General features: G+C 41.2%; 1 protein-coding gene across 1 annotated transcript in view; it reads right to left on the bottom strand.

The window, feature by feature from the left end:
- Positions 1 to 563: 563 nt before the first annotated feature.
- The window catches only part of INIP (INTS3 and NABP interacting protein), a 32,705-nt gene continuing 13,266 nt past the window's right edge, over positions 564 to 20,002 (bottom strand). The window contains exons 3-5 of the mRNA XM_014782078.2: positions 13,503 to 13,605; positions 10,159 to 10,249; positions 564 to 8,795 (exon numbers count right to left, since the gene is read on the bottom strand). Of these exons, the coding sequence (XP_014637564.1) occupies positions 8,700 to 8,795; positions 10,159 to 10,249; positions 13,503 to 13,605 (290 nt within the window). The 3' untranslated portion in view covers positions 564 to 8,699. The remainder of the gene's footprint in view (positions 8,796 to 10,158; positions 10,250 to 13,502; positions 13,606 to 20,002) is intronic.

Genomic DNA, 20,002 nt, shown 5'->3' with positions numbered 1-20,002 from the left:
AAACAGCAAGTGCAAAGGTCATGACGTCCCAGAAGTATCTGGAACACTGTCTCTTCAAAGTTCCTTTTGCCTGACATTAAGGCAGACAGCAGGGGCTAAGAAAACATCATCACCTTCTGGCAGAGTGGGAGGGCTGAGCATCTCAGGTCAAACCATTTTCTATTTGCTGGACCAGGCTGGTTTGCCTGACCAAAGCCACAAAGAATAAGGATATCACTCTGGACCAGGGACTGACATTTATTACCATTCAGACCTGCTAGTTCCACAACGAGATAGAGGCACATATACTTTTGGCTCAATTTCCAATTGTCATTTTGGTCATTGGCAGTTTTCAGTAGATGAACAACCTCTCAATAGAAGAGCTTAATAACTAAGGGGGAAAGAGAAAGACTACATTAAGATTCAAGGGGGAAAAAACTCCACTCTGCTTGTTTTCAGCTAAATTTTTTTGTTCCAAGAAATAACAGACTCATTTGACAATATTTTGTATATTTGTAATCCATTGTAAGAATTTGGGCGTTTACTCTTAGTGAGATGGAAAATCAGTACAGAAGAAAAATGACCATATTTATATTAAAATTTATTATGGTAAAATGTACATAACATAAAATTTACCATTTTAACCATTTTTAAATGTTACGGTTCAGTGGCATTAAGTACATTCACATTGTTGTGCAACCATCACGACTATTCATTTCCAGAACTTTTTCATCATCCCATACTGTAACTCTGTACCCATTGAACAATAACTCCTCATCTCGCCTTGCCCCCAGCCCCTGGTAACCACCATTCTACTTTCTGTCTCTATGAATCTGACTACTCTAGGTACTTCATATAAGTGGAATCGTACAGTATTTGTCCTTTTGTGTCTGGCTTATTTCACTTAGCATAATGGCTTCAGGGTTCATCTATGTTGTAGCACGTAGCAGAATTTCGTTCCTTTTTAAGGCTAACATTCCATTGTATGTATAGACCAATTTTGTTTATCCATTCGTCTGTTGATGGACATTTGGGTTGTTTCCACTGTTTGGTTATTGTGAATAATACTGCTGTGAACACAGGTGCACAAATATCTGTTGGAGCCCTTGCATTCAGTTCTTTTGGGTATTTGCCCAGAAGTGGAATTACTGGATCAAATGATAATTCTATGTCTAATTTTTTGAGGAACTGCCATACTGTTTTCCACAGCAGCTGTACCATTTTACACACCCACCAACAGTGCACGAGGGTTCCAATTTCTCCACATCCTCGCCAACACCTATTTTCTGTTTTTTGGATAATAGCCATTCTAATGAGTGGTCCTAGTGCTCTCATAGGTCTCACTTCCCTAATGATTAGTGATGCTGAGCATTTTTTGTGGGGTGCCTTATTTACATTTTTAAAGTATCACTCTGGCTGCTGTGTTGAATATTCTCAACTGTGGGGTGAGATGGAGGGCAGGGGACAAACATGGAAAGAGGAAGACCAGTTTGAAGGCTATTGTAGTCGTCTCAGTAATGATGATGGTGGCTTGGAGCAAGATGATAGCAGTGGACGTAGTAAGAATTCACGGGATTCCGGATGTATTCTGAGGCTAGTGCTGCCAAGATTGAAAGAGGAATGTGAGAAAGGAGCCTAGAATGACTCCCATGTTAATGGCTGTGCAAATGGCCATTTACTGAGATGGAGGAAAGAGCATGCTGGGAAGGTGAGCTATCAAGAATCTGATTTTGGACATGTTAAGTTTGGAAGCCTACTAGACTTCCAAGTGGAGATGTCATGTTGACAATGGATGTGGGAGTTTGGAGATCAAGGGTATTTAGTTATCTTTTGCTGCATAATAAACTACCTCAAAACTTAGAGGTTTAAAACAGCAACAATGTATTGTTTCTCACAATTTCGTGCATTGACTGGGCTCCGCTGGGCAGTTCTGCTCTATGTGGCATCAGTTGGGGTCACTCACTTGCCTGCATTCAGCTGGTGGCTGGGCTGAGCAGGAAGGTCCAAAGTGGTTTCCCTCACATCTCTGGCACCTCAGTGCTCCACCATATGGCCTCTGCATGGGGTTAGCTTGGCCTTCCTCACAGCATGGCGGTCACAGGGAGTCAGACTTCTTACAGAGTGGCTGGCTTCTCCAGAAAGGACAAGAGCAGAAGCTGTCAGGCCTCTTAAAAGATAGGTCGGAATTGACATAACGTCTCTTCTGCCATATCCTATTTGTCAAAACACGTCACAAGGCCAGCATATTTGCAAGGGGAGGGGAAACAGACTCCCCCTTTTGATGAGAACAGTGGCATAGGGACAGGAGGAATTGATGGCAGCCATCTTTGGAGACTAACCACCACAAAGGGAGAGATCAGGGCTGGCGATATAAGTTTGAAAGTAATAAGAAGACAGTCAGTACTTAAAGCCATGGTGCTAGATAGGATTACCCAGGGAATGACTGTAGATAGAAAAGAAATGGAAAGGCTGGTCTTTAGTCCAACATTTTGCTTTTCAAAGTAGGAGAAGCCAGCAAATGAGACGGAAAAGAAACAACCAATAAGGTAGGAGGAAAACCAGGAGAGTGCGGTATTATTGAAGACAAATGCCGATTGTATTGCAAGAAAGAAGGAGTGATAAGTTGTGGAAAATGCTGCTGAGAGTTCAAGTAAGACAAGGGATGAATGGGGCTGGCCCGGTGGTGTAGCAGTTAAGTTTGCACGCTCTGCTTCTGCAGCCCTGGGTTCACAGGTTTGGATCCAGGGCACAGACCTACATACACTTATCAAAGCCATCCTGTGGCAGCGTCCCATTAAAGTAGAGGAAGATGGGTTCGGATGTTAGTCCAGGGCTAATCTTCCTCAAAAAAAAAAAAAAAAAAAGATGGGATGAAGATCGAGAATTGGATTTGGCCAAGTGGAGATGACTGGTGGTTTTACAAGAATAATTTCAGAGAATTTGTGGAGACATAAGCTTGATTAGGGTCAGTTCCAGAGACAATGGGAGGAGAGAAATTAAAGACAGCTAGTATAGATGACTCTTTTGGGAAGTCTGTTGTACAGGGAAGCAGAGAAATGGGACAATAATGGAATGGGGTGCAGATGAAGGGAAGACAAATGTAGAAATCAGCCTTCAGAAGGAACATGAACCATTGGTTCATTACAGCAAGAAAGGCAGAGTAAATGGTCACAAATGCAGGTAGGGTGATTAGATGTGGTAATGGGAGGGGCTATAGAAACAAATACAGTCTGGTGGTGAAGGGACAGTTAGTCCAGCTTGAAAAAGACAGAAGATCATTGGAAGGTCTTTAAGTAGATTCACATTTATAGGCAAAAAGCATGATTCTGTGAAGAGCGAGAGGAATGAAAAGAGGTAAGTGACAGTGTGAAATCTCCGAGTATGTGGCTGCAGAACTTGGGGAGCAAGAAGGCAGGGACAGCAGATTCCAGGTTCAGGGTGGCCAGTGTATGGTGACTGGAGAATGGAGAAGGCGGTCTTTGGAGCAGAGGATGAGGACCTGGGAGACTAGGGTGTTATTTCACACTAAGATGGCTGTCAGTGTGCCCAGGACGGCAGCAGGGGTGGCGCCGAGGGAGCCTGTGGAGTGGGAGCCAAGGTCCTGAAGGAACGTGAGGGAGTGCTCACAGTACTTGGCAATGATGACACTGAAGTTTTTAAGGGGGGATGGGACGTGCGTTTTTAAGAAGTGAATTCTGAAATGAAGTTAAAACAATATTCTGGAGTGGCAACGGTGAGGGAGCCAGAAATGAGCTGAACCTGCAGCTGAGATGTGAACCCCTGATCTCACTTCTCCTGAGAGGCACAAGAGACCTGTAGACCTCAAGAGAAAGCCAGGTACTGAGGAAAAGGTGGAATGCATAGATATATTTTGGTGATTGAAGCAAAGGGAATTCCGGAGGTCACAGTAGGGCAGTCATCAGGAAGGGACATGTCATGGAAGGGTTAAGGTCAGCAGATGCCGGGCAGGAGACTGAACTGCAAGACACGGAATGCACAGGCAACCAACTTTGATTCAGACGATGAAGAAGGGCGTAAGGTGGAGGCAGCACTGTGTGGTCCTGAGGAGAAACCAGAGTTTTAAGAGTTCTGCTTTCCCACTACCTAGCTGTGTGGCTAAGAGGTTAGTTAGCAAGTCAGTACATCTTATATTAGGGCATTTAGGTGGCAAGTGACAGAAAACCTACGTAATCTGGCTTAAACAATACTGAGGATTTATTACCTCCCATAACCGGAAATTCCAGAGAAAGGGTAGCACTTCAGGGGTTGTTTGACTCAGCAGTGCAATGATGTCATCAGGGACCCAGTGTCTCTGTTGCACCTTGTATGGTGGTGGCTTTATCCTAAGACTGGTTCCACCGCCTGGTCACATGATGGCTGCCAACAACACTCAGGTAAATGTATTTATATGTATTTCCTTGTACACATCTACAGAGAAAGACTTTCTTTTGGAAGCATTCTCAGAAAGGTGAGAACACATCTTTTCCCTAAGCCCAGTAAACCTCTCCTGAAGTCTCACTCATTTGGGTTGAATTTGGGTAACATGTCCAACCTTGAACCAAATCCTGTGGCCTGTGAAATACCACATGCTGACTGGCTGTGGCAAAAGGGAACTGCCCTGACCAATTTGGAGCATGTAAGGCCCACTCCTGTTGCTGGGACAGTCAGCTTCTCCTGAAGCACACCGGCTATATTGGGAAGGAGCATGCCCACCAGAAATCTGGTATTGTTAGGCAGGAGAAAGGAAGAATTAATGCTGAGTAGATTACTGAGAATATCCGCTACCACATTGAGATGATGTGAAGATTAAATGAATACTGTGTGAGGTTGTCTTGCTTTTTCCTTTCTAAAAGATTCTTGGAGATAGAGCTAGAGAAGAATGCTGGGTGAAGAGAGAGGTAGATAAGGGTGGAAGGTGAGGAAAGAGAAGCTTGGGGAAAGGGTCCAAGAACTAAGTGGAAGAGACAGCAGAGGTAGATGGGGCTGGAGTTGAGGTGAAGACGTAAACAGAACACACCTGTCTGAATTCTCAGTAGAAATTAAGAACAGTATTCTTCTGGTGCCTGGCAAGTTCCCCTTTCCCAAGAGCTGATGAGGGCCTAATCAGTTCATCTCTGTACCTGCCTACGCTCAGAAATGTTCAATAGCTCCCAGCTGTATATCAGCTAAAGATATTTGCCTCACCCTAGAATTGAAGACTCTAGAATATCAATTCAGCCTACCTTTGGCCTCATTTCTAATTATCACCATATACAAATTTATCCAAATTTAGCCATACAAGTCCAGCCAAATTGGACTTTTGGTTGCTTCACAATGGCCCCTACATCTGCTCTCCTCTCTGCCTTTGTGTGGGCTTTTCCTCTGCTTTGAATGTTGCTCCATCTTTCCTGGCTGAAATCCTCTCATCTTGAAAGCCAAGTTCAAAGGCTTGTTCTCTGATGTGGCCTCCACTGGTCCTTCCAGGCTCATGCATTCATTCTCTCTTCACTAAGTTGCACCAGTATTAGCTGTCAGTGTGCTTGTCTCGCCCGCTCTAAGTTGTCCGATTCTTGAGGACAGTTCTCCTCTATCCATGTTCATTCTTTATTTGCTCATTAAAAAAAATTGTGGGTGTCTACTGTGCACTAGTCACTGTGCACACAGACGTGAATAAGAAAAGCACTCAGCAAATATTGGTTGAGCTTAATGCTGTTGAAATGGGACTTGGTCTAGCTGAGGGTATTCCGGTAGTGGAACTGCATTGATGAATTGATGTTCTCTCTGTTGATCTTCTATTCTCAGTGTAACCATATTTGCCAAAACCTTGCCTCAATGGGCCTTAAACTCATAGAAAGGCTGAGTTTCTGTTGCCAAAGTGAAGCAAAGAACTAAGACAACTTATTGAGACAGCTTATAGATTGTTCAGGAAAAAAAATCTGCCTTTGAAATTATTGAGTCATTTCAGTTTTTATTCCAGAATCATACAAGGCACTATCATCTGTATTATTCAGCAGTGGCTTTCAAAACTTTTTTGCCATGACTCACAGTAAAAAAAAAATACCCTTTACATCATGATCCAGGTCATATTCAGTCATTCATTCGTTTGTTCCTTCAGTGAGTAGGTACTGACCACCTACTATATGCCGAATACTATTCTAAGCAGAACACAGTAGTAAACAAAGAAGAGGGAGGGAGGGAAACAAAATCCCTGTCTTCAAAGACCTTACATACTGGTGGAACATACAGTAAACAAGTAAAACAAACACACGAACACACAGAAACAGGAGGTTTTGTTTCATGAATCTTCTATTACTATGTGCCATGCACTCTAATGTTTTCTAAGGAAAAAAAAATGCTAGTCACACCCCATTAAGCCATTAAGTTGGCTTCTCAATTCAGTAACAGGTTGAGACCTGCACTTTGAAAAATCCTGGTCTAGACAATTTATGAAGTAGGCAGAGTGTGTAAGGTTCCTATTTTACAGACAAGACCAAGCGACATGTAAAGAAAGAGAGGCTAAGTGATCTCGCCAAATTCACCCGCAATCTGAGAGAAGCGATGCTGGAACTTGACCTCAGGGCTTCTGAGTCCACTCCTGCCCTTTCCATTATTTCCTGCGGTCCTCACAACTGTCTTGGTTCCTACTTCTCTTTGATTATGAAATCTTGACCTTTGCCTGGAGCAGCTCTTCCTTCTCTTGCCAGGTAACATCCTACCAATACTTCTAGGCCTATCTGGACTGCCGCCTGCTCCAGGATGCCTCTCCTGTGCCCCTCCGTGCATTCTGGCTCCTCCGTCATTCCTGCTGTACCAGAGGAGGCTCCTCCACTGTGACCGCCTTAAGAGCAGGTCTCACTCATCTTTTCCCCCCAAAGCCTTTACAGAGTGCTTTATAGACAGAGTAGATATTAATAAATACATACAGAACTGAACTGAATTTGTAGGGGACTCAACGCAGAGGGGTGGGAGGAAGTGCTTCCTAGCCAGGACTGCAGGATTTAGGCAACATCTATTTAAAAGGCTAAGAGACTAGAAAAGATACCACTGGAAAAAAGATCTCTTTATCTAGGTTATAAAAGTCATACATTAGGTAGAGCCTTCAACAGTATAAAAATTACACAATCCAAATGTTTTATCTCCCTAGCATCAGTAGATAGATTTAGAACCATGCCAGTAGGTCATGGATCACACACAACAGGAACTTAGTCAAAGTAATTCAAGAAAATGAACGCCACTATTAGGAGGCCCAAGGAACAGCTGGACGGACCTGAGGCAGGACAGGAGCCAGAGGCCCCCGGGGAGCTCCTCAGCAGCAGGCGTAAGGGCACCTTTGCTATAATGGTGACCACTACAGTGGGGACAGCTGCCAACTCACCCAATTGAAGAAAATCAGTTCAGATTCTCAGGAGAATCTAAAGGGCACAGTCAAGTCTCAAATTGTCACTCCTGCTTCATACAGTTTGGGTAAGATGAGGCTATGTGGCTGGTGCAAATATCTAGGGAAGGAGGGAGAAGAAACTCTTTGAAAAGGGAGATGAACTTTGACTAACTATTGACCCCAACTGGAATTTTAAGTTTAAATTTTATCCTGCCCCCAGAGAGGATGGGGACTCAAGGCCAAGATGAGGTCAGTTGTAAGTAGTTATATAAAATACTGTATCTGTGATACAGTGTAAAATATAATTTCAACCCTATATTTATGTAAAAGTAAAAAAAAATGTAGGATTTTAGCTAAATGACCTCTAAGTTGCAGAGACCTATGAGTCTGAGTTTATAAATATATATCATGAAAACTGAATTCTCTAAACCCATGGTTTTCAGACTTTATTTTGAATTAGAGATTCTAATTCTGTAGGACTAGGGTAAGGCAGTGGGAACTGCATATTTAAATAAGAACCCCAGGTTCTCTTAAAGATGTGTCATGTTGAGAAATTTGCTTAATCGAACTCCTTCCTCCTTAAAGTAATCAAAAAGGGGCTCAACTTACATACATTTCTAACTAGAACAAAAATGGACAATACAACCAAGCAGGCACACCATTTATGTGGTAACACTAAATAAGAGCATGTACAAATTTTAACACCACTACATTTCTTATAATTATTTTTAACAGCATTTAGTCACATAATTTATAGTGGCATAGGTTTATAAAAAATGTTTAAGACTGGTTGGTAACTTAGTCTTATCTTGGGTTTTCTTTTAAAATTGAGAATAGGGGAACTAGCTATGAGTTAAAAGGATATTTCAGGATGATATGTTAACTATAAAGTCAAAAGGTACACTGATATCAATTCCATAAACAGCAAATACAAAAGCAACTTATTTAAGCCTATTAGCTCACATTTTTAAAAAGCAACCTCATTTCTTTCAAGTTAAGTACTATAAATGGTTCTTGAAAGTCCACTGTGAACATGATATACTCAATCCAACTAGTTGGAAGCTGGGGGGGTGAGTTTTTGTGACCATCCAATTCAAAGTCTGATTCAGGGTTAAAAATCAAACTGCGTTACAAAAAGTTACAGTCCTGGGTAACATAATCAGTTCCTCAGACAATACAGTTTTCAAAGCTCTCATCATCCTGGTTACCCTCCTTTTTTGCTTTCACTTACACATACCATTCTTTTAAAGAAGCAAAAAATATAAAAGTTCACCAAAGTTCTGCAAGTCACAGTTCATGTAGCACTGAATGATAGTAGCTTTGGCATTTGATATTAAAGTCACTTTCATTACAAATATTTTCTTCATTCTGGGTCAAGGCGAGGTAAAACAGGAAGAATAAGATTCCCAAAGGCAGAGTCTTGAGTTATGAAGTATCCAGATGAATGTGCATGTGCATGCTGGGAAAGAGTTAAAAAAAAAAAATGCAATTAAGCTATTATGAGTCACAATTCTTCAACCAAGGCATTAAAATTACTTATCCTTTCTGAGTGCTTGACACCAAATTTATTTTAAAAATCAGTTCTTATGCTGCTAATTTTGTTTAAATACACAGGAGATGGACAATAATAAAGAATTCACATTAACAAGTTGCATCAAGTACTCATTTATCATCCCCACTCTCCCTTGCTTCTCTTCAGTCAATAAATGAGTCAGACATGAATTACTTTGTTCCTTGAGGTGGGTGGGGACAGGGGACTAGCAACAAAGGTTTCCAAGTACTCTGCTCTTGATCAACAAAGCAGGAGCTTAAGAAGGGCAGTGTTGGAAGGAGGGGGGGGGAAAGGCAGCTGATTACTGTGATTAAGATACCAACATTTTGGAGAGAATGTTGGAACGTAAATAACCATCAGTGACTTCCCTCTGCCACTAAAGAAAGCAGGACTGTTTTTAAGTTGTCTAAAGTGAGATGATGGTTAATGTCCCTTCTAACTCTGAGATTCTAAGGTTTAAAAGCATAGGTAACGATGTGTTGTCCAAGGTCTCTGGGAATCTTAATTAAATTATCCAAGATCAGCATAATAATAAAACTGTTTATGAAGAACAATATTTTTTAAACTGATAGATTATCACATTCCTATGGTAAGAGTTAGTCTTTAAATAAACATTTCCTGCACAACAGTCATGCTGGCCATTAAAAAAAAGAATCCAGGGCTGGCCCTGTGGCTTAGCGGTTAAGTGCGTGTGCTCCGCTGCTGGCGGCCCGGGTTCGGATCCCGGGCGTGCACCGAGGAACCGCTTCTCCGGCCATGCTGAGGCCGCGTCCCACATACAGCAACTAGAAGGATGTGCAACCATGACATACAACTATCCACTGGGGCTTTGGGGGCGGGGGGGGGGGGGGAATTAAAAAAAAAAAAAAAAGAATCCAAACAACAATAGTAAACCTATCAAAGACTATCACAGGATATAATGGCATGTCAAATTTGAAATAATATATATGTACTATTAAACTAGCCAGTTCAGCTTTTAAGATCATTCTGTCCATCCAAATATCCTAAACTCTTTTGTGCACAAGCAATCCCTTGCCAGGTACAGCACAGAATCAATCATGACCGCATCAGTACCATAAAAGATACTTTCATTACTGCTGTATTGGTCCTTCAAATCCTTTGGGCGTGATTGAACATCAGCAAACGACTGCAATTATGTGGGGAACATTTTTATTGATATTGCTCCACTGAAATACAAAATAGGAATTGTGCTGGCTTCCAAGACCCAGGAGATCTCCAGAGACAAGAATGTCAGTTACATTTTGCTCACCTGCAAAGCTGCCTTCTGCTGGGCTGCAATATGCTGCTGCTCAGCATGATCCCGGAAGTCCTTATTAAGAGAGGGTCTCGAAAGCGCAATGCTAAAATGGGAATCTTAGTTACATGGCTGTTTAAGGTAGAGACTTTCTTACTTCTCAATCACATTTTTCATTATATATTCTTTATATGGATAAAAGGAGACCTTTGAGAATAAGTCTTTTTTCCTTCTCCCACTGTCTACATTAATTTATATGAAGAAAGCCTATGTTATTTACTAGGGCTTCAAATTATCTCCTTTTTATTGATGATTTATGGTCTCTTAGTTTCAAACAGATTTGAGGTACTCCAGTCCATCATTAAGTTCCCTTTATGGTGAAAACTGAAGACCTGAATGTTTCCAGCAGAAGGTGTAGTGTGCAACGGCCTGGGGCAAAAGAGCCTGACATGTTTGAAGAAATGAGAGTTCAGCAGGACTGGAGGTCAGGGCTGGGGAGGGGTGAAGTGGGTTGGCAAAAAATGAGGCTGAGGAGGCAGGCAGGTGCCAGGATATGAAGAGCCTTGTGAAATATATTAAGAAATCTAGATCTTATTGTAACAGGAAAGGGAGACTTCCAAAGAGTGTTATAAGCAGAGGAGTGACATGATCAGAAGTACCACCGGGCCGGCCCTGTGGCTTAGTGGTTAAGTGCGCACGCTCCGCTACTGGCGGCCCGGGTTCGGATCCCGGGCGCGCACAGACGCACCGCTTGTCCGGCCATGCTGAGGCCGCGTCCCACATACAGCAACTAGAATGATGTCCAACTATGACATACAACTATCTACTGGGGCTTTGGGGGAGAAAAAAAAGGAGGAGGATTGGCAACAGATGTTAGCTCAGAGCCGGTCTTCCTCAGCAAAAAGAGGATTAGCACGGATGTTAGCTCAGAGCTGATCTTCCTCACAAAAAAAAAAAAGAAGAAGTACCACATGACGGTCCAGAAAGACCACCGCTACAGCAGACAGTGCTGGTCACCTCCTCAACAACTATTTATCTCCCTTCCTCCATGCTGATGGAACCCAAACTTAATTCAATCATTGGTGGTCCCATGCTTCATGGCAGGCCAGGCTCATCCCTCAGGGGGTGAACTTTGACTGGTATAAGACAATGCCATTCCCCTTGCTGGCTCCTGGTTTAGGCAAGAGAAAGATACACAATACTGGGCAACTAGATTTGATGGGCAGTCTGTGGGAAGGCTTCTGAGAACATTCTCCTCACTCTTAAAAAAGGGACATAGGATAGGAACCTTTCTGGCTTTTGCCTCTACAGGTGGCTCAGTGTAGAGGTGATGCCTAGGCTACTGCAGTCATATTTTGACCATTAGGGAGCTACTGATCCATGGAGAAAGGCAGAAAGGAAGCTGGACCACTGCTGACACTGTTGTGCCACTACATTAAGCTACTCTGGAACCATCTTACCTTCACCTTCCTGGTTAACATATATCCTAATGTTTATGCCAACTTTGTTGGTTTTCTGTTAAAACAATAAAACATCCTAACTGAAAAAACTGATAAATGTATTCAAGAGGACTTAAGACTACAGGAAATTCAATGAGGAAGCAGTGATAGTAACTGAAGCAAGAAATGAAGAGTGGCCAGGACCAGGGCAGCATCAGTAGCAATGAAGAAAAATGGACAGATATGAGACACATTTCAAAGTATAAACTTATATTTATATCTCTTATGAGAAAAAATGCTTGGAGATGGAAATGAAAGGGAATAATAAACAATTAAAGTTCACATTTCTGACTCTGATAACTAGTAGATCTGTACCATTCACTGCGACAAGAAACCCTAGAATATGAAGCAATTAGAGAGAGGGAAAGGAAGACGACTTTAGTTTGCGCAAACTAAGTTTGAAATGCCTGTAGGAAGGGGCCGGCCCGATGGTGCAAGCGGTTAAGTGCGCGCGCTCCGCTGCCGCGGCCCGGGGTTCGCCGGTTCGGATCCCGGGCGTGCACCGACGCACTGCTTGGCAAGCCATGCTGTGGCAGCGTCCCATATAAAGTGGAGGAAGATGGGCACAGATGTTAGCCCAGGGCCAGTCTTCCTCCGCAAAAAAAGAGGAGGATTGGCAGATGTTAGCACAGGGCTGATCTCCTCACACACACAAAAAAGAAATGCCTGTAGGACAATGAAGCGAAGTGGAGATGTCCAGGAGGCAGTTTGGTGCGTGGAAGACAGGACTAGGCTAGAGGTGCAAAAGTCATCAGCACAGCCTGGTGGCATAGTGGTTAAGTTTGTGCGCTCTGCTTAGGCGGCCTGGGGTTCGCACGTTCGGATCTCAGGAATGGACCTACACGCCACTCATCAAGCCATGCTGTTGAGGCATACCACATACAAAATAGAGGAAGATTGTCACAGATGTTAGCTCAGTGACAATCTTCCTCAAGCAAAAAAGGGGAAGATTGGCAACAGATATTAGCTCAGGGCCAATCTTCCTCACCAAAAAAAAAAAAAAAAAAAGTTATCGGCATGTAAATAACAGGTTGTGAAAGTGGACGCCACTGTCCAGTGGAAAAAAGTAACTTGGAAACTGAGTTCTCAGAATTCTGAGGAATATCAATATTCAAGAGATAGGCAGTGGAGAAATGTCTGCAAAAAAAAAAATCAAGATAGTATAACATTAAGTGAATGGAAGCCAAGAAAAAAGAATTTTAAGGAGAGAATAGAATGATCAGTGGTGTCAAATAATGCTAAGATGTCTAACAAGAAAAGGACTTTGGTCCACCAGATTTAGCTACAAGGAGGTTACAAGTGACCAGGCTCGAACCTATTCTTTGTACAGAGAAGGGGGGGCCTAGATGTCAGATTGTAGTGGGTTGAGGAGTGAGAGAGAAAGTAGAAATGAGTATAGATAACTCCTTTAAGAGGACGGGCTGAAAAAGAGAGGAGAAAGTTCGAGTGGCAGTTGAATGGGATGATGGATCTCAGAGAAGAGATTTAAGATGGCAGAAGCTGAATACAATAAATGAGCTACCTAAATTTTACCTACTTTGTAGGTTAAGTTTGTTTAACATTTGCAGAATGTTTAAAAAGTGGGACATTAACAATAATTTCAGTAACAAAAAAACATACAAAACCCTTTTCTTTTTTTAAGAGTAGTCTATAGGGAAAATTAAATATTCCAATTAGAATTAAAATATTTAAAATCTAATCAAATAGCCTAATTTTTTCAAATCTAACTAGGAAAAAAAACATAACATGTAAATAAATTCCAATGTTAAAGAAACAAACCACTGCTAACCAATTTGAGTTATTTTGTCCAAGATATTTTTTTTTATCACTGAATATAAAAACCACATTATTCTTCAATACCTAGCTCCAGGATGATTTGTTGAAGATTGGTTCTGCATTAGTAATTTCCTTTTCTCTTTGTCCAGTTCTGCCAAGATTGCAACTCTATTTTTGTTTTGAAAACCTAAAGAAGAGAGGGAGTGGGGGGAAAAAAAGGGAGAAAGAGAGGAAAAAAACATTTTAGAGCCATTTTATAAACCTAGGCCATCTAGAAACCCAGAAAGCAAAATTCTGTTCTCTAACATGATAATGAACTCACTAGTAAGTACGGTCATGGGCCACATAACGGCGTCTTGGTCAACGACAGACCGCATATACGACGGTGGTCCCATAAGGTTAAGTACCATACAGCCTAGGTGTGTAGTAGGCTGTACCAACCAGGTTTGTGTAAGTACACGCTATGATGTTCACACAACGACAACATCACCTAAGGCCACCTTTCTCAGAAAGCATCCCTGTCGTTAAACGACAGGACTATAGCTTCCCTAGATGGTTACTGTTTCCCTTCTGCCTATTTCACAACAACTTTAGCAGCATAATACCTGGGTATATGCAATATATACAACTGAAGACTTTTAAGACTTAGTTCTAAAGAATTTTAATCACTAAGGTATGGGTAGCAGCATTTGTTTTTTTAACAAAATCTCTGAGCCCCCAAATGCTACAGGCAACAATCTCTATTTTGCTCAGTCAATCTCTAGGAGTGGAGATTTTCTTAGTTCTCAGTTTTAGGCCTCTTGGTGAATTCCTCTTTCATGAGGGAAAAAGCATTAGACACGCTCAGATTAAAACAATACTTCTTTTTCTCAATTGCTTTCATTCAGAAATGACACACAACCTTTCAAGGAACAAGTCAAAGAACTGCATCTGATAGAAAGCAACTCTGAGAAACAAATGGAGCATAACTGACAGGGTACAAAAAGATATGTCCTTTATCAAATACTTAATACTGGGCTTGATTTTGAGCTCCAAACTTACATAAGATCTAGAGCAGAGGCTGCAACAACTTACATAAGATCTAGAGCAGAGGCTGGCCCAGGAGCAACATCCAATTATGCTTTAAAAATCTGAATTAAATGCCAACATGTCAACACTGAGAGTATACAAAATTCTCAGATTTCCTGCTTCTCTTGAAATCTCAAGATCTGGCAACAGAGGTCTGGATGCCCCCATGACAATAAGAAAGAGTTTTCCCCTTTAGCTGGGCACTCTCCAGCTTGTTAAGTCTCATATATACATATATATAAGGGCAGGCCCCCCCCAGCTTGTTAAGTCTTCATTAGACTTGTTTATACCAGTAGGCATTTAATTTTCTGATCCCTAATTTCAACGATAGAACTACCATATGATCCAGCTATTCCACTGTTGGGTATTTATCCAAAGAACTTGAAAACACCAATTTGCAAAGATACATGCACCCCTGTGTTCATTGCAGCCTTATTCACGATAGCCAAGACTTGGAAGCAACCTAAGTGCCCATCAAGGGATGAATGGATAAAAAAGCTGTGGTATATATACACAATGGAATACTACTCAGCCATAAGAAACGATGAAATCCAGCCATTTGTGACAACATGGATGGACATTGAGGGCATGATGCAAAGTGAAATAAGTCAGAGGGAGAAGGTCAAATACCGTATGATTTCCTTCATTAAGTAGTAGATAATAACAACAATAAACAAACACATAGGGACAGAGATTGGATTGGTGGTTACCAGAGGGGAAGGGGGGAGGGAGGAGGGTGAAAGGGATAATTGGGTACATGTGTGTGGTGATGGGTTGTAATTAGTATTTTGGTGGTGAACATGATGTAATCTATGCAGAAATAGAAGTACAATGATGTACACCTGAAATTTTTACAATGTTATAAACCAATGTTACTGCAATAAACAAAAAATTAAAAAAAATAAATAAATAACAAAGAATGTTTTAGTGTAGGTATATCCCATGCGATATTTGGGACACACTTATCCTTATCAGGGGCACTGACATTTGAGTTGCCCGATTTAGCAAATAAAATGCATCAACAATATAAATGTCCCAAGTACAGCATGAGACATACTTATACTAAGAAGCTATTTGTCATTTATTTGAAAAAAAAAAAAAAAGAAAAGAAAAGAACCGGAGGCTGGCCCCGTGGCGTAGCGGTTAGGTGCGCGCGCTCCGCTGCTGGCAGCCCGGGTTCGGATCCTAGGTACGCACCAATACACCAGTTGTCAGGCCATGCTGTGGCGGCGTCCCATATAAAGTGGAGAAAGATAGGCACAGATGTTAGCCCAGGGCCAGTCTTCCTCAGCAAAAAGAGGAGGATTGGCATGGATGTTAGCTCGGAGCTGATCCTCCTCACCAAAAAAAAAGAAAAGAAAAGAAGAGAAATGGAAAAGTTAAAGTACTGGAAAAGAATTACGGAGGGGGGGAAAAAGGCCCAGGGGACTAGAATCACTGGGCTAGAAGAAAAAATGAAGATGGCAGGAAGGAGGGAGCATTTTTCAAGAAGAGCAGACCTAAGCACTAAGGGCACTCACATGAGGGATTCTAAGGATTTTATGTTGATTATAAAGGAGAATTGGGTAGTAGGATGCATACTTCCCTCCTTTCCTGGGGGGAGGGCAGAGATTGGTCGGGCACAGTGCAGGATGTAGAAGGAACAAGGAGCGTTCACACCGAGACTGGGCTGAACCAGAAGCAGCTGAGGCTTGCAGCATTTTCAACTAAACCCGCTCTTAAATCCAGCATCAGCATACTGACTGGGCCAGGATTCTGGGCAAAATGTCTCTCTGCCACATCCATTTTAGGAATTTATCATCTCCCATTGTCCTTCTCTGCCCACTCGTGCTTATGCCATCAACTTGTCATCAAATTTCTAGTAATAGCTGACTCCCTCTTTCTGGATCAGCTAATTCACCCTGATACATTCTGGTACCTCTGAGGAGAGGGTTTTGCAAACCTTCCAGGTGATTCTTCATCTATTCTAATCCTAACTCAAATCGTCCTTCCTACCTGACGTCTCAGTTAAATCTTCCGGGGAAGAAGCTCTGTAGGGCCTTTACATGCCGTACATCATTACCTGCTCCACCCGCCCTTACAGACAGGAGTGTCTCAGGAGAAGTCTTCTACTTAAGGAAAGATTTAGTATAGCCAAAGTCCCAAGAATATGTGATATTTATGCCTGTGAATGCTAATGCTATGGTAAAGGATGCTATACGTGATAATAATTGAAACTTTGTCAAAATATTGTTAAAGAAATGCCATTATTAAAGTAATATATAATTTCAAGTCCAATGATTTAGAGAATCAGAAATTACAACTACCTGGCAGGGGTAGAGAAATGAGGGCAGAGATAAAGTGTACCCCACCCTGACCCCCACCACCATTTGACATGCAACTGTATATTTCAATATTAATATCTTTCTTAAAATCAAAATGGAGTTAAGAGATCCTCAGATTCCCCATTTTAAAGACAAGGCTGGTCAGAGAACTATCTTGAGGAGAAGAAATATGATCTGTCTCTTTCTGAGATTTTGGAATCCCACAGTAACTCATTTAATAGCCATGTGTCTCCCAGAAACAGCCATAGAAAAGATCATTGAGTTCTGAAGACTTCCACAATGTTTGAATTCCACGCCACAGTATTCTTTTCACTGATTTTCTGAATTTCTAGGTGTCTTAATTACCTGTGACATCTTTTAGGAAGTTATTTTGTATTTGCATTATTATTTTTATTTAAAAATTTGATTCTTTCTCTTTAGTAGTAATCAGAATTAAATTTAAAATGTTTGGTATTACATGACAAATATCTATACAAGAAGAATGGGATGAATGGAGGTTCCAAAAACCTCATCCATTAGAAATTTAAGTTGAAGGTACCTTTCCACTTGGTGTCAGAGACTTGGTCAACTGTGTGAATTCTGACTGGGCAGTCTAATTACTTCAAACTAGAGGTTCCCACACGTTCTCAGTTCACAGTGCCCTTAGCATCTCAATAATTTTTGCACGACACTCTCAGGATGACAGAAATACCTAACAATTCTGTTTATTATGTAGTTAGGTCCAAACAACCTAAGTATGATGTCTTAACATCTTGTACTTATATTAAAAAATAATACACATAAATTGCAAGAAAAACATTTGATTTCATTTTTAAATAACCACTAATGGGATGTGTGTGCCTGGGCCCTGTATAACTTTTCAAACCTTGGAATCAGTTCAGACACTACCATCCTCTTTCCCTGTTCCACAATGATTTTCACACAGTACTTGTTTTTTTATCAAAGCAATTGCCAAAAACCCATTTTACAAAAATATGACGTCATCGGAAGGAATGTAGCGCACTGGTAAAACTGTACACTCTCTTGAGCTAATTCACGTGGTGTTCAACCAATGTCAAGTACTGCTGTGTTTCCTTTGAAAACTTAGTTCTCCCTGAGGCCCCTGGATTTCTTCATGGTGTCCTAAGGTCCCATGGTACATAGTTTGCAAACCACAGCTTCAGACCTTTACTTCAACTACTACCAGAGCAACTGATGAACAATTTCTCTTCCATTCTATCAAAGCAATCTGCCAAAGGGGTTTAAAAACTAGGTACAAATAAAAGCGATAAAAAAATATTCTCAACAATTAATTTCTTACAAAGACCTCTCTCTAATAAGGATGACCATCACAGGGCCGGCCCTGTGGCTTAGAGGTTAAGTGCGCGCGCTCTGCTGCTGGCGGCCCTGGTTCGGTCCCGGGGGGGCGCACCGATGCACTGCTTCTCCAGCCATGCTGAGGCCGTGTCCCACATACAGCAACTAGAAGGATGTGCAGCTATGACATACAACTATCTACTGGAGCTTTGGGGGAAAAATAAATAAATAAATTAATTAAAAAAAAAAAAAAAAAGGATGACCATCACAAACCATAATATCAACTCATATTTACACAATTAGGAAAATTATGTAAACATAACCACTATAAGAGAACTTTTATTTTATGTATTAAGGTAAACATTAAATTGCCTATATTTGACCATTTTCTACCTACAAAAACAATAATTTCATATGATTCACCAACTTTTTTTTTTTTAAACGACATATCTTTCTTGACTTGGTCAAGGAACAGGCACTTTAAAAAAAAAATTTCATGTATGTTTGACAATCAGAGCACAGGTAGCTATACTTAACTCTCTGTTACCATGGAAATTAAGTGTGAAAATTAGTAATTATAGGCTCTAAATTAATATTAATATAGTTTTTTTGTCAATTTTTTTAGCCCACTAAGGAGAGCTATGGGGGCCGGCCCCGTGGCATAGCGGTTAAGTGCCTGAGCTCCACTGCTGGCAGCCCAGGTTCAGATCCCGGGCGCTCACCGATGCACCGGCTGTCAGGCCATGCTGTGGCGGTGTCCCGTATAAAGTGGAGGAAGATGGGCACAGATGTTAGCCCAGGGCCAATCTTCCTCAGCAAAAAAGAGGATTGGCATGGATGCTAGCTCAGGACTGATCTTCCTCACAAAAATAAAATTAAAAATTTTAAAAAAAGGAGAGCTATGTTATTTTCAGTCTATGTACTACCTCATAGTGAGCCTGTTATCCAAATAAACAAGTAAATCAGTATAAATGATCTGACAGTGGATCAGATGGGCACTACAGAATATGGGTATCACTGATTTTATACAATAGAAATGTCCCTAAAAGTGATGTAATACAAATTAAGGTAAGATAATTATGGAAGGATAAGTATATTGCAATGTGTTAAAGGAATCCAAAAGTGAGTTCTCTGTAAGGTGAAGAATGCTTTCCAAGGAAAATTAGTACTCTCCCATTTATATATATGAAGTTGCATATGTTTAAGGCAAATTACACCACTAGGTACATTTCCAACTACAAGACAAGACTTTTTTCCTTTTCTCAGAAGAAGCTAATGCATTCTTAGAAGAGAATTATGTAGCTCCATCTTTTTAGAGATTTAAAAATACTATAAATATAAAATAGAAGATTCTTAAAAAGCAAATTTAGGGCCAGCCCCGTGGCTTAGTGGTTAAGTGCGCACACTCCGCTACTGGAGGCCCGGGTTCGGATCCCGGGCGCGCACAGACGCACCGCTTGTCCGGCCATGCTGAGGCTGCGTCCCACATAAAGCAACTAGAAGGATGTGCAACTATGACGTACAATTATCTACTGGGGCTTTGGGAAAAAAAAAAAGGCGGAGGATTGGCAATAGATGTTAGCTCAGAGCCAGTCTTCCTCAGCAAAAAGAGGAGGATTAGCATGGATGTTAGCTCAGGGCTGATCTTCCTCACAAAAAAAAAAAAAAAAAAGCAAATTAAAAAATCTGATAGTGTCTAAATTATGTGATGAGCAAAATAAGTCACCACACGGGAAAGTACTAATGTGCTGTTTACAGAAATATCAATTTCCCCTCAAGATTAATTTGTTCACAAACAAATATTTTAGGGTCACCACCAGTAAAGTAACTGTATGTACACAGAAACTGTATGTACACAGCCAACAATGGACAGTGCATTAAAAAGCCCACATAAAG

The sequence above is a fragment of the Ceratotherium simum genome, chromosome 29, assembly GCF_057802395.1.
Source record: "Ceratotherium simum simum isolate JZ-2026a chromosome 29, ASM5780239v1, whole genome shotgun sequence".
Classification (NCBI taxonomy): domain Eukaryota; kingdom Metazoa; phylum Chordata; class Mammalia; order Perissodactyla; family Rhinocerotidae; genus Ceratotherium; species Ceratotherium simum.
The sequence above is the reverse complement of the archived record's forward strand: the minus strand, read 5'-3'. Positions and strand labels throughout refer to the sequence as shown.